Raw genomic sequence first — 14,376 nt, forward strand, 5'->3', positions numbered from 1 at the left:
TTTCTCTGAAATAATTGATTCCATGTTGTTTTCAGTTGATCATCTTATCAAATACCTGGCTGTTCGATTAGCTCTTGAGCCTGAGCCAGGATCCCCTGACCAGCTTACCTTCTGTATATATGTATCGCCAAATCCTGGGGCCCCAGGACAGTATGTAATGCTTGGTGGTGGATCAACTTTGTATCAAATTGTTGAGAAGTTTTGGAGAGTAAATAAGCCAATTGAAATGTATTACACATGGAAGGGAAATAAGCTACCAGGTTCATCAACAGAATAACAGGAGGTGTACAAATAGATTTTCAAGTTCTTCTTTGAATGTTGACTTTTCTCTTAAAAAAATTAATAAAAAAAACAAGAAGAAAGGATTGAAAAAGTACTACGGAAGAGCTGGTTCTACAAATTCTTCCTATCATATTTTGTACCTTAACACTGCTCTGAAATGATATGTAGTTAATTTATTTTAATTTTCTCTGTAAATTAACAAAGCATAGTGAAATATGCTTTTTGTCAGTTATGTGATACTTGAGTTTTTAAGAAATTGTTCTCTATGAATATCTTTTAGTTTCTATGGACAAGGGACAAGTGCAAATCTGCACCGCCTCGGCCAAATTTTCCTGAAGAGATTGAAGAGAAAACTTGATTTGAGACATTTTCTTTACCTATGCAATTTATTTGAAATCTAGAACAAGTATGTACTATGTGGTATGTCCATAAACTTAGCAGCTGTTTCAGTGAAGGTTTCAAAAATCTAACAATGATATTCTCCAGGTCCCTGTGAAGTCAAAAACTACTCCCTATGATGAAATTAATGTATAAGTGGTTAAGGTAATATAATTAAATGTTATCTCAACAAATGGATTATTCCTTTTCTTACTGGTATACATATACTGACTAGAAAACTATTTTACCTCTTTTTCTACTACCTCCTTACTCATATCTTCTGGCTTTTGCGTGCACTATGCCCATTGAAACAGGTCACACTGGTCTTTCTTGGGAAGTGGACAGCAATAAAATTCCCTACCATTGTTTTCATTCTGTTTCAACACTCTGCGCAAAATTGATCGTTTTTCGTGTTTGCATAAGGGATGATGAAGGTCAGCCCACTGAGGAGGGGAGAAAAAGATGAGAATTTGATAGCAAGTTGTTAAAAAAATTGATTCAAGAAATGAGATAATACCAACCTGGAAATATTTACATTGTTTGTTACCTCCTAAACTACAAGTATAAAACAGGCGGCCCAAGTTTTCTCCGGGTCGTTTCACTGACCTGACAGAACAATTCTTGCCATGTCCGGGGCATAGAGGTATTTTCCTGTCACCTGTTGGAAACAATGTATGAAACCCAGTTTACGGGGAATTCTTTTTAAAATGATAATACTTTATGTCTGAAATATGGTTAACTGAACTCATTACCATTTTCTACTCTCTTTCTAGCAACATCCACTGCTTTTTCCTGTATCTTGATTTCTTTTTTCTCCTTCTTAGCCAAGATTTGAGGCTGTGAATCTTCATTTGATAACTTCCGTTTCCTAGTAGCATTGGAGGCATAATTTAACTTCAACTTCAATGTACTACAAAAGACACTATTGAATAAGAAGGGGGGAGTACCTGATATCAGGCATCTGACCAGAACAAATAATGCATGTCGCAGATGTAGAATCATTAAGAAATGTACAATGAGGACACTCCCTACTTTTTTCTATCTTGAGTTCTTCGTCTCTTTTAACCAAGGTTTGAGGTTGAAGCTCTTCACTTGAAAAGTTATGCTCCCTGTCGCTGTCACAAAGTTTGGGTTTTAACTCAACATTACATTATTTTTAGTGATGGGTCGAACCGCATTTTTGTAAACCGAACCGAACCCGAACCGAACCTACAGATCAAATAAGTGAACCGAACCCGAACCGAACCAAGGTCCGCCGAACCTTGAGCGAACCTCGTAAATTTAAAACGAACCGAACCTAAACCTTCTACACTTAAACGCCAACTCAGGATGAAGAAAATTAGGATAGTTAGCTCAATGATTTAATTTTTAAATTGTCATTTGTCTAACTACAGCGGGTTTAGGTCGCTCTCTGAGTCGTGGAACGTCTTCGGGGCGATTTCTGCTAAGTCGGTCCGGTCCGAGGTTCGCTTTTCGAACGTCTAAAAAAGCCGGTTCGTCAAGGTTCGGAACCCGAACCTTTTTAGGCTTGAGGTTCGAAAAACGAACCGGACCGAACCCCCCCGGTTCGGTTCGGTTCGGTTCGGTTTCCGAACCGTTCGACCCATCACTAATTATTTTGTAAGACTGTTGTGTAAAAGAGAAGGAGGTTACCTGTTATAAGGTTTCTGACACAAACACATGATGCAAGTCGGCGATGCAGAATCATTGAGATAAGTACAACGTGGACACTCCCAAGTTTTTTGGACAGTAGACACATCGGATAATTGCAAAAACCCCAGCAAGGAATTTTTCTTAGGAAGATTTAAGCTTGAATTAACTTGACATTTACTGCAGAAAAATGTAAGTCTCTTTAAATTTCCTGGCTTACACACAGTCACTTGGCTATCACATTGAGGACATTTAGTTTTCTCATAAATGCACATATGGGGTTTCAGTGGCTTGTTCGTTTTACGGCACTGAAACAAGAAAGTTGTTCATGATAGCCTAAACTTGCTGATAGTGGAGAGGAAGAAATAAGAGAGAACATAATATGTACAAACCGTGTAAAATACAGCTGAAAAATCTCTGAGACGGTGAATGAGGCAACCAATAAGACTTGATGAAAGGTCCTTTACTTGTGAAATTGGATTGATACCACTCTTGAACAATCCCTGAACATTGAGAAAACAGACAACACAAAATAATTCACAAAGATGTGCGAGTATCAATGAGACTTGAAAATAAAACCAATTAAAGTACCTCATTTTTTATTATGTTGCCGACACCAGGAAGCACCATTTGATCCATGATAACATCACATATCAGCTCCGACTGCTGTTTCTCAATCTCTTTTTGTGCCCTTTTGAAGTTGAAGCTAGATGCATTAATATCAAGATCTGCAAGTTCATCGCAATGCTGTGAACTTTCATCAGCCAATCTAGAGTGCAGAAAACAATGAAACACTAAACCATTTGGATATACTACAACAAGGTTTTGAAAACAAATAATTATACCAACCTTACATCAATTGAGCTTTTAAAGACAAAAAGTTTTGTGTCATTAAAAAAGATTGTAAGACAAGGTTCAGAAGTTTGAGCGTTCTTATCTTTGCTATCTCCATATCTTACAGATCCATCCATAAGAAAGTGTATGCGAATGCAAAAAGGACTCTGTGCCATGAAAATAAATAGTTCCTTGCCCAACGTTCGAATGTCAGAAACTTGTAATCCATGCAGTTGAACAAAACGTGTGCTGATATCTTTGGCAACCTAGGTTTCAAGAAAGCATGACAACAGTGAATTATTCAATAAACTCAAGATCAATAAACTTGTGACAAAAAACCAGTACAGCTCAGAAAGTATTGTAGGAGTACAACAAGTAGTGCACTCACTGTAGTATGAATGGATCTTACCCCTTTCTTCTCAGCTACTGTATTGACAATAGTCTTGCCTTTTATTCTTTTCTTCATAAGTTCCCCCTTAACTTTGCAGCCCGGTCCTTCAACCATGGTTGGAAATTTACGTAGGAAATGCTAGCTGTCTTGCGTGTTTTTGTTGCCTTTCTTGTAGAAGTTGTACCAGTTGTACTTGACTTGCGGTTGCGGCTCTTGTCTTTCCGCGCGTACAAGCACAACATCACAATCGTTCGGTAACATCGATTGTATCGTGCAGCATACAACAATTATTCACAGCGCTTATTATTATTTGCAGTTTACAGTTGCAGTGTTTGCAGGACCAAACAAAAGCTCCTTTGTTTTGTTGTTTGATTTGTTGATACTCCTACCTGTTGAACGGAACAGTATTTTCTTGAGCTTGAAAGTAGTTCATGTACATATCCTTATTACAAATCTTACTTTGAAGACAACTCCATCCACACTCTCACTTCTTTCCAACGATAATGAAATCCAGCCTCCCATGGTAAATCAGTAATGGTGCTTGGTTATGTTTAAAAGCAAGATTTTGCCTTTTATTGTTTTGAAGTTAAAAATTTCTGTTTAACTTTTATGTTTCACTATTCTGGCTTCACCCCCTGCCTTTGTTTCCTCTTTAATCTTTGTCGAGTACGTTTTAATGAATTTTATTTTCCTTGCTCTCTCTCAACATTGACAGTAATTCAAATTTATTGTTTTATTTTACAGGGTGGATGTTTTTGATTTGCGGTAATGTTTGTGTCTTCCAATTAAGAAGATGGACCAAGATGTTGATATCTTATATTGAGTAATTTACCTGTTATGCTAATGTTTAATGAGTTTCAAACTTGCTCACACTGCTGTTTTCACCAAATTATTACTGTGGAGACAATTATTGACATAGTGCAAGACCCAGCGCAGACTTCAGAACCATGGCAGCATCCATATCCTCAGACTCTTGTGAAATTTCTCTACATGCAACAACTGGCTCGTCAAGTAGTATGGACTTTTTGAGGAATGCAGACACTTCAAACAATATTCCATTTAGTGATATGCTTGACTATGATGGGTGTGGATATAGTTTATCAACGAAAGTCTCTCCTAAGTACGGAAATGAACAAATGCAAAGTTATGTTTCTATCATACCAGGCAAATATGATTTAAATACAAGTGTACCTGAAAACTACTTCAATCTTGAAAAATCTGTATTAATCAATGGAAACCAGTCAATTGAGACAAGTGGAACTCTATGTTCTGAAGCTCAAGATGTAAGCAATTTCTCTACAGTTATGGGACATCATTTTCAAGAGAATTATAATGACCATAGCAGCAATAATCATTGTGAAGATAATAATTATCAGCTTGCTGAGCTGACTTCCAAACAATCAAACTTCAGTGGAACTGATGGGTCTCCTGAGACATTCCTTGAAGTAACAGATGGAGGAAGAGTAGTTGCAGTATGTCCTGTGATAATTAGTAGGAATAATGAATTTTACTGCTCTGAATGCAAAAGTACATTCCCTGATAGATTCTCAGTCATCTCTCATTTAATGAGTCATGTAGAAATCAAGCTATTCCGGTGTATTGCTTGCGATTTACTCTCATCCTCAGAGGCTGAAGCTAGACTTCATTTTGAATCACACATTTCTGGAGGAGTTATGCCTGGATTTATCAACAAAATAAATCTGAATAGGTAAGTCTTTCTGACCCTTTCTTCAACTTTATTTTAGTGTTTAATCTTATTAAAATTTGTATTTTTTATCCAGTAATAAAAAAGAACATAATTTTAGCAAAGCTGAAGTACACAGCACAGTTAAGAATTCAAGCATCAAAAGTGGAAAGGTAAGATTTTTCTGATATGTCCAAAAGCTTTGAAGAAAATAAAATATATTAACAAACTTATTTTGTAGCGTGAACGCAAATGGATTTGCAAGATTTGTCAGAAAGCATTCTGCAGTTCAAAAGCTCTTCATGAACATGATGTTGTCCATACTGGGGCTCGTGATTTTCCCTGCAATATTTGTGGTAAAGCTTTTGGAACAGCTGCAAATATGCGCATTCATCTTGCAACACATTCAGATCAGCGACCATATGTTTGTCTGACATGCAATGCTTCTTTTCGCCAGAAGGATAGCCTTAAGGTGATTAAGTGTTATTTTTAATATAAACATCTGTATTTATGGTTATCTGTACAAAACAGAACACTTGAAACTAACAGTTATATTCTCAGGTACACATCCGGAAACATACTGGTGAACGACCCTTTGTTTGCAGTGTATGCAAAATGGCCTTTGACCGCAGCTTTACCTTGAAGAACCATATGATGAAGCATGCAGAGAAATCTTTTGTTTGCTCTGTTTGTGGGAAATCTTTTTCCACTAGGGGTGGTTTATTTAATCATGAAAGGCTGCACTTTAAGGATCCCACTTTGCCTAAGAAGGTATAGATTAATAATGATGGAAAGGTCACAATTTATCCTATAGAGTAGTTGTATAACTTACAATATTTCCGTAAGCAGATTATGACAATTATATCTACTTGCAGGAACGTCAGCCTCGTGCTAAATCAGGAACTGGTGATTGGATCTGTGATGAATGTGGCAAGATATATTCCTCTCGCAGTAATCTTAAAATACACAAGAAAACTCATGAACAAATTCAAGTCTGCCATGTCTGTCCTGTGTGTTCCCAATCATATAAAAGCAGGGACAGTATGGAGGTCCATATGAGGAGGCACACTGAAGAACGACCGTATAAATGCACTATGTGCTCCAGGTCGTTTTTTAGAAACTATACTCTCAAAATTCACATTCTGACCCATACAGGTAAAGCTACTGTGTACATATTGTTAATTTATCTTCTCTCACAATAGGAAATATATATGATTGTGTACTAATACAGTAACCATAATTATTTTTCACTATCTGTTTTCAGGAGAGAAACCACAAAAATGTCCCATAGAAGGTTGCAGTAAGTCTTTTGCACAAAGATCAAGTCTATCTTTTCATGTTAAAAATCACAAAAGAAAGGAGGAACGCAGTTTGAACCCAGGTAATGGTAAACGTCCCTATAGAAAACGTCAGGCTGCTGTAGATGCAGCTAATGGCAACGTCAGTGTAAACAGTATCACGAATATAAAAGACTATGAAAGTTCCGACGTGCCCAAAATTGGAGGAACGGAGGCTTTGAAATTTGGTCCAGAGGCTTTAATGTCACAAAATATTGCAGAAAACATTGTTGATCCTGGTGTGCAGTCAATGCTCGATGATATCTCCAATAACATATCCCACCAGATTGAATTACCTTCTGTCTGGGGTGATAATGAAGGTGTATCCATGTTAGGTGTTGTTAATGGGCTTCATCACACTTCACAACATATGTCTCTTAATGACCAATCAATAGTTACGGATCTCCAACAGCAGCACTGCCAGCAGACAAGCCTTATGCAATATGTGTCATCTGAAACACTACCGATGTTGGTTGGTGTTCCTGATACCATGATATACCATCATGACAGTGTTCACAAAATGGTATCAGGGCAGCCACCTCATTTGCCATAGAAATTAATTTCATGTTGACTGTTTTTAAATTAGCTGTAAGTGTTTCATGAAGTACTAAGCAATCAGAATTAATGCAAGGTAAATTTTAAAATGGAGCAATATTAGACTATTATTTTAAGTACCATCCAGCTATTTCTTTCTAGAATTCAATTTTTATTTAATTTTGTGCATTCCATTCAGTGTAATCTTTTTGGATACATTGGCTATTTAGTGCCTATTGATTATTATTGGTTTTACATGGCACCCAATGGTAATTTGTTAAGTTTGAAATTGGAAGTATGAAGTATGTAAAGCTCAAATCTATTTTGAAGTTAGTGAGTTTAATCTTAATTTTTTTATTATTCAACCATTGTGTTAAGCGTGAGTTGTGAGAGGTTGATAGGTATTTTTTTTTTGCCAAGAAGTATGATGGAATGTGAAGATTTGTTTCATTGGTGTTTTTGATGTCATTTTGTGGCTGTGATTATTTTCTTAGCTTTCTTTTTCTTGAGTTTCAATCTTGTAGTATTGTGAATGATGCAATACGTCAAGATTTTAGGGAGCAGTAAAGAAATTTCCAATTTCATGCAAATGGAATTAAAATGTATTTTTATGTACATTCAACAAATAAATAATGATAAGAATAAGGTAAAGAAATAACCAACATCTCTTCAGTGAGTACTCATGATAAGTTTTACAATTAGGTTCATTGGCAGTCTAATTGTGCTGGGAGAGATACATCAGAAATACATCATACAAGAGGGGTAACACAAGTTATCAGAGTAACATGTATTCTTCATCCTTAAGATTTACTTTCCAGTGTGAACCTAATTTTAATTATTGGGAGAGGGCTACTCAACTCATTGTCCATTGTTCATCCCCCAGCTAGGATGAAAACAAAATCATTACTGTACTTTGAGTTGTTTAAATGTGTTTATCTATTATCTTTTGACTAAATTATTTTCCTGTTTCGTTTGGGAACTTCTTATCACGGAGTGGGCACACATTTGGTTACTTAAATATTTCACATTCATCCATGCATTCATACTTTCATTCAGTCACACATTCATGCAGACACTCACACTTCACACACAGGTATGGCGCTCTTCTGCCAAAATTGAGCAAATGATAAGAAATTAACCAGACAGAACGTGTTAAAACAATATTGCATGAACTGTCATGTCTGACTGACTAAAGGGAAAGGTGGTTAATGGCTTTCCTCAATAAAACAAGAAATCTAAGCTAGTGCTGTGAGCTAGAAAATATGTACATATGATGGTGTATTATTGATTCAGCTGTTAAACAGTAATATTTTATCAGTAGTTCTAGTCCATATTTATAATACATAGCAACATTTTGTTTCTTTACACATCTACACTCATATTTTTAACAATAACAGTTCCTTAATGTACAGCAATTGGTAGCTTGCAAGCTGACTACACATTCTGATCACTTCAACAATAACATTTTTATTTAAGAAAAATATTTACTATTTGAAATGCTAAATGTATGACAAAGGTTAAAGCTAAGGTTGACTCTTTGACACAGTCAGGAGAGTTTTACTTAAAGAAAAGTACAGCTCCCCTAAGTGAGCCATCGATGAGAGACATCCTGATCCACAAATTGAAGTTGTAACATCTCATTATTTGTATAGGAAAATTTAAGCAGCGGAAATCCTTAGTCAAAAATGAAATTTCCAGCTGAAGCTCTTCAAATACATCCCTTCCTCTCATAAACATCAATTAGAATAGTGTGTGTAATAATTGACATTTAAATCTGCACTTAAGCAAGCCTAACAACTCTGTTTTGTAAATGACTATAACACTATTCTAAGAACAGTGCTTAGAGCAGATGAAAGATCAGTACAATAACGATTGGAAGAGGCATTCCTCAATGCTGCCATGTGCCCAAGGTGGTTGAATCAATATACTATACAGCCTTCAATTCATATATAAACAATTTACAAAAGTTAAAAATCCATTTACAAAAGTCTTGATATGGCAAAAAAGTTGTAAACTTAATGTCCAATTATTCATTGACATGTGCATTTACTCTTTTCTACTTAAAATTTAAAGAGTCTTATACAAAACGAGTAAATTTACTTTGTAATAGTCCACAATCTTTTTAACAGTATAAGATAGATAAAAAATGTTTTTGTTTTTTTTGGATTGCATTTACAGTCAAATTCACTATTTAAACACAAAAGAGTTTTGAATGTTGAGAACAAAGTAATCTGATCTGAATCACTTGCACATTAAATATCACCAATTTATCACGAAGTGCTCACTCAGCAGTTTTGTACCGTGGTGGAACATATCTCCAAGCATGTAATCTTGCTAGACTTTACCGATGGAAGTTCTGTCGACTACTATATGTGCTCATCGGAATACAGCTTGGTTTTGTTCCATATACATCTCCCTGTGTCTCATAATCCACATCATAATATATTCCACTCTGATTCTGGAGGGGAGAAAGTAAACATGTTAGTGAAAACAGACGATATGTGATGATCAACCGTCTGACCAAGGATCAATGTTATACTCACCGCTAGACTACTTCTGCTCTTGGGCCTTGGCACTTGGAAGTTCCTGCCGAGCAGGTCGGTCCTGTCCTCCTCCTCACTGCTGCTGGTGGCGGGCTCCCGCTCGCGGGCACGCTCCCGGGCGCGCTCCCGCTCCCGCTGGCTCTTGAGCGTGTGCGCGAGCGTGCTGTAGGCGGCCAGGGAGGGCGCGTTGGCGTGCGGGTGGCCGTGCTGGCCTCCGTGCTGGCCGCCGTGCTGGTGCTGCACCGTGCCGTAGGCGCTGAGCGTGCCCATGGTGCCCTGGCCCTGCAGGGAGAGTCGCGGCAGCGGCACGGGCGGTGGGATGGCCGTCATGGCCGCCATGGGCAGCGTGCCGTGGCCCATGCTGGTCAGCGACGGGTAGCCGAACAGCGCGGACGAGGGTCGCGTCGCGCCGCCCCCGCACGTACCCACCGGCTCGGGCTGCTGGCAGAGGAAGGGCAAGGTCAGCGTCTCTGTCTGCTTGGCCGAGGGTACTTGTACACGGGGCAGCAAGGTCTGTGCAGGGAGATGGCGGTTCAAACACTGGCCGTGGCAGGCTGCCTGGCAGGGGCGCTGTCCCCCAGCTCGCTGTGGCACTCACCGCGTAGTGGTTGGACGACTGCACCTGCGCCATGGCGTCGGCGATCTGCGCCCAGCGGAGCCGCTCCTCCAGGGTGACCTGGTAGGGCGGCGCGCCCATGGCGGGCGTCTTGACCGCGCCCCCGCCCCCGCCCATGTAGCCGAAGACGGGTGAGCCGTAGCCGAGGCCGGAGGCCGACTTCTGCTCGCGGCTCCAGCGCCGGCTCCACATGCAGAGGCACACCAGCGTCAGGACGATGATGACGACCGCGGCCACCGACGCGCCAACGGCGACGCCCAGCACCTCGCCGTCGACCTCGCACTGCGTACCGTAGAAGTTACCCGTGCAGCTGAGGACAGAAAGGCAGAACAGAGTTAGCCACGCCGTAGAGCTGGAATCCTAGAATCCAAGGCACTCGTTGGAGACTCACTGGCAGACTTGGTTGGTGCCGTCGAAGCGGCACTCCCCTCGGTGGTTGCAGTACTCGGCCGGACACGCCTCGCACTGCCGCCCGCTGCGCTGAGGGTTGCCCGCCCAAGGGTCGCGCAGGCCCTCGTTGCAGGAGCAGCGGAACGAGCCGAACACGTTGCTGCAGTGCGCCTGGGCGTGGCAGTCGTTGAGCTCGGGCTCGGCGCACTCGTCCACGTCGCGGAGCGGCGCCACGGCGCCCGCCGGGGAGGCGACCCACAGCGCGCTCGAGCCCACGTTGTTGTGGCGGCGGTGCAGCACCCCCAGGATGTGGCGCTGCACGTCCTGCGCCAGCGTGTTGGGGCGCGTGGCCGCGGCCGCCTCCTCCAGCTGCAGCGTCGCGTTGACGAACACGGCCTGCACCGAGGCGTTGGCGTGCTTGGCGTCGGGCAGCCCCCCGGGCACCAGCACGTCGCCGGCCAGGTCCTCGGCCAGACTAGGCGCCAGGAAGATGCGGTTGATGCGGGCCCCCATGAACTCGTCGGAGAACGGCGTCATGGACATGGCGGAGTCAATCTAGAAAATAAAGAATGCGGAGTGACCGCTCGGACTCGGCTGTTTCTTTCTCAGACGGCGTCTAACGGCGACGCTCGGGGTACTTACCGCCATCACGGCCTCGTACTCCAGCTGCTGGTACTCGTCGGACTGGGGGTCCTGGAACTTGTCGGTCCAGTCGAGGCGGCGTTCATACATGCGGTCCACCCTCAGCGACATGAGCAGGGACACGATGCCTGTAGGTTGCAGCTGATTAGTCAGAGCTCTGCAGGGCGTGTCCGAGAGGCCACACCTCGCCGTCATACTCACGTCTGCAGGGCTCGCGGTGCTTGCGGCGGCTGTACCCGGGCCGGCAGTGGCACGCGGACACGCCCACCTCGGTGCGGCACATCTCGTTCTGCGCCGCGTCGCACGTCGAGTCGTCGCCCACGATGCAGGTGTCGATGCGGACGGGCGGGTGGTTGGGCCGCTTGTACGGGCGCCTCGGCGGGGAGGGTGCAGGCGCGCCGGGGGCCGCCCCCGGGACTCCTGGGGGCGGGACTGGGCCGGGCGCACCCACCCCAACACCGGGGGCGGCGTGCGTCGGCCGGGAAGGCAGCGCGGACACGGAGCCAGCTGCGACCGGGCCGGGGAACCTGGGAAATAAGCAGGGGGTCTGCTTTAGAGCATGCGACCAGAGCCACGGGGGTCTAGAACGTGCGACCAAGAGCCACGCGGCTACACGTTGGGCTGCTACCATCCCGACTCCTCTTCGCGCTCCGGCTGAGCTCCCGCCTGAGGTCGTTCAACCGGAGCGATCCGGATCTAGGAGCAGCGCGAGTGAGCCGCTTCACCTTTTTCTGGCGCGTTATCTCCTAATTGCTCGGAATATTTGACTCGACCTTGGCGATTCAGCGGCGGCGGTGATGGTCCGCTGAATCGCCCTCGTTAGAAAAAAAAAGTGCAAGCATTTTTCTATCCCGGACTGAAGAAAAATGAAACGTAGTCAGCCGTGCGGTTTCCCCTCTTGATTAGGCCTACTCGATGCGGAACGCCTCGCCACGGCGTCGTGGCGTTCTTGTCAGAAACGTTGGTAAATTGTTAGAAAAAGAACAACGAGCGACATACAGCGCGGTGCGACTCACCCGGTGCGGTGCGGCGGCGGCTGTACCGGCGCCGGCGCCACGCCCACGCTGCCCGCGCCGCCCATCTGGCCGCCGGCCTGCTCCGTGTTGAACAGGTTGATGTAGGTGCGCTTGCCGTCGATGGACACGAAGTGCTGGCCGGCCTGGGCTGCCGTGATGACGGCCACGTCGCCGTGGCCGTTGCCCTCGCCCGCCACGGCGCCGCCCACCGACACGCCCTCTATCTCCACTGCGAAACAAAAGAAAAGTGATAAATAAGTTGATGACATCACAGTGTAAGGTACTTCTGGTTTGTGGTACTCACCCGGGTACACGATGGCCTGGCCGGTGGCGCCGCCGCCGGGGCCCTGCACGGCGCTGACGGTCACGTCGAACACCTCGCCGTAGTGCGGCTGGCCGCCGGGGCCCAGGGCGGGCACGATGTGCGGCGCGAGGTGCGGCGTGAGGTGGCCGCCGTGCGCGGCGGAGGTCATGAGCGCGGGCCGGCCAGGCTTGTACTCGGTGTCGTCCAGCACCAGCCCGGGGCGCGGGCGGTAGGGCCGGTACCCGAAGCCTGCGCAGGGGGAGAGAGGGAGAAGGGTTAGCGACATACTTAGGCGAGGGCTCGTGGGAGCTGGCCTGGGAGTGAAGCCGTCATGCCCGCCTCGAGGCACGCCTCCTCCTCGCAGGGCAGGGGCACGACGCCGCGCCCACTGTCCCGCCCCGCCCAGTTAGCATATTATCTCGGTTACATTACCCCCGCGATGCGTTGGTCGGGGCGGACCGGTTTGCATCGCTATTGGTTGAGTGGCGAGCCCGTGCCGCGGGCGTGGCGTGGCGCGGCGTGGCGCTCCTGCCCGGCGCGATCAGCCATGAAATCAGCATCAGCCAGGATGGGAAGGGCACAGAAGACGAGGTGCCAATTGCAGGCCTCCGCCGTCTCTCTGATCCCTGGCATCTCGCCTGGATATTCCCGCGACTGTAAACGGTTGGCGGACGGAGGAAGAGCCCGAGCATCGCGGCGGCGGCGAGGCCCTCGCCCGCGGTGGGGTCGGACACCTGTCCCAAGGTGCAACTCTCGTACTCTCATGGCTGCCCTTCCCTTGTGCGGCGGACCACTCAGGGGGACATAGTGCTGCACCGTCCGGGCCCCAGCGAGCGTTCAGACCGCAAAGCGACCACACCAAGTCCAGCCGAACCGTTAGGAATTAGCCGACTCCTCGCCAGAACCACACTCCAGTGTTTGCCTGGAACGCACACTTACTTGTGAAAACGAGAAAACAAAACCCGCGTTTTGCGTTGCGGGTATTTATCGCCGGAATAAAAGTGTCTTCGACCTCCCGCAGCCGCGAGGCCCCTCCGCCCCCTCCTCCCATTTACGCCGAAAGCGGAGCAACGCGGGGCATGCTACTGGCTTTTCTTGGCGGTTTTGTCAGTTTGGCCTATCCGAGCTTCCGCTGACGCGATGACGTCCCGTGGCCAAATGGACCCCGACTTGTCCGATTACCACCCCTCCTCCCCTTCCCCATCCTATTTTTTTTCCCGCCGCCGCGCCACCTGCTCTCGGTTCTTTTTCTCGTTTTTCGTGGACCTGCTCTGCTCTGCCGTCTTTTGCCTGCCCTCCTTCGCCTCCTAAATGAAGGCGGAAAAATGTCCTTGGGAGAGTGTGGGAATCCGAGAGGGAGCGGGCGGCAGCGGCGGCTGGTTCCAAGGCCAGGTGCGAGGCCAGGGACGGCGGCGGCCCACGTGAGCAAGTGGAATCCGATCACCGTTAGGTCGGTGCGCCTGCCGGGGCCGCGCGGCATGGTACCCGCAGTGTTGTGCGACTCTGCTTCGCCTAGCTGTCTTCTTCTACGCCACCAGACCAGTTTGGGCAACAGAGATGACGGGGGGACGGCCGCCTGTGGCTCCTCACCTCCTCGCCCTGCCCACTCGAGTGAATGGAGCAGCGCCCCGCCCCCGGAGCCACGCCAAGTATGTCGTCTCCCCTGTCCTGTCGGCGTGCCGTTGGGCTCAATATCATTCTGTTCATTCTGTTCAATAATTACGGGATTCATAGAGTACCAGATCGAACTCTTTTTATTGAGTAGAGCCGTGCGT

The 14,376-nt window shown here is 45.8% G+C and overlaps 4 protein-coding genes across 9 annotated transcripts in view; 2 read left to right on the plus strand and 2 right to left on the minus strand.

The window, feature by feature from the left end:
• The window catches only part of LOC113208432 (E3 ubiquitin-protein ligase RING1), a 12,693-nt gene extending 11,835 nt beyond the window's left edge, over nt 1–858 (plus strand). The window contains exon 2 of the mRNA XM_026425409.2: nt 36–858. Within this exon, the coding sequence (XP_026281194.1) occupies nt 36–277 (242 nt within the window). The 3' untranslated portion in view covers nt 278–858. The remainder of the gene's footprint in view (nt 1–35) is intronic.
• LOC113208430 (endonuclease 8-like 3) lies at nt 214–3,702 on the minus strand. Its single transcript, XM_026425406.2, has 9 exons — nt 3,554–3,702; nt 3,160–3,410; nt 2,902–3,079; nt 2,703–2,813; nt 2,314–2,618; nt 1,608–1,775; nt 1,413–1,528; nt 1,182–1,318; nt 214–1,103 (listed from the first exon to the last, which is right to left on the minus strand). Exons 1-9 carry the CDS (start codon nt 3,647–3,649, stop codon nt 957–959), a joined length of 1,509 nt encoding a protein of 502 aa, XP_026281191.1. The 5' UTR covers nt 3,650–3,702; the 3' UTR covers nt 214–956.
• Nucleotides 2,353–8,032, plus strand: LOC113208429 (zinc finger protein 626-like). Of its 3 annotated transcripts, none has more exons than XM_052273812.1 (8): nt 2,353–2,502; nt 4,280–4,358; nt 4,455–5,243; nt 5,317–5,392; nt 5,461–5,691; nt 5,781–5,990; nt 6,095–6,374; nt 6,484–8,032. In XM_052273812.1, exons 2-8 carry the CDS (start codon nt 4,285–4,287, stop codon nt 7,107–7,109), a joined length of 2,286 nt encoding a protein of 761 aa, XP_052129772.1. In that variant the 5' UTR covers nt 2,353–2,502; nt 4,280–4,284; the 3' UTR covers nt 7,110–8,032. The 3 variants fall into 3 exon arrangements, with proteins under 3 accessions (XP_052129772.1, XP_026281187.1, XP_026281188.1); XM_026425402.2 differs by lacking the exon at nt 2,353–2,502 and adding an exon at nt 3,740–4,058; XM_026425403.2 differs by lacking the exon at nt 2,353–2,502 and adding an exon at nt 4,058–4,201.
• LOC113208427 (proline-rich protein 36-like) overlaps nt 7,670–14,376 on the minus strand; it is a 37,661-nt gene continuing 30,954 nt past the window's right edge. For 2 of the 4 annotated variants that reach the window (XM_026425401.2, XM_026425398.2), the window contains 8 exons: nt 12,602–12,850; nt 12,298–12,526; nt 11,483–11,808; nt 11,282–11,409; nt 10,641–11,194; nt 10,232–10,559; nt 9,634–10,146; nt 7,670–9,548 (listed from right to left, as the gene is read on the minus strand). In XM_026425401.2, the coding sequence (XP_026281186.1) occupies nt 9,432–9,548; nt 9,634–10,146; nt 10,232–10,559; nt 10,641–11,194; nt 11,282–11,409; nt 11,483–11,808; nt 12,298–12,526; nt 12,602–12,850 (2,444 nt within the window). In that variant the 3' untranslated portion in view covers nt 7,670–9,431. The remainder of the gene's footprint in view (nt 9,549–9,633; nt 10,147–10,231; nt 10,560–10,640; nt 11,195–11,281; nt 11,410–11,482; nt 11,809–12,297; nt 12,527–12,601; nt 12,851–14,376) is intronic. The other 2 variants (XM_026425400.2, XM_026425399.2) reach the window with 2 other exon arrangements.

This window comes from Frankliniella occidentalis, unplaced genomic scaffold (genome assembly GCF_000697945.3).
Source record: "Frankliniella occidentalis isolate FOCC.00 unplaced genomic scaffold, Focc_3.1 Scaffold303, whole genome shotgun sequence".
NCBI lineage: Eukaryota > Metazoa > Arthropoda > Insecta > Thysanoptera > Thripidae > Frankliniella > Frankliniella occidentalis.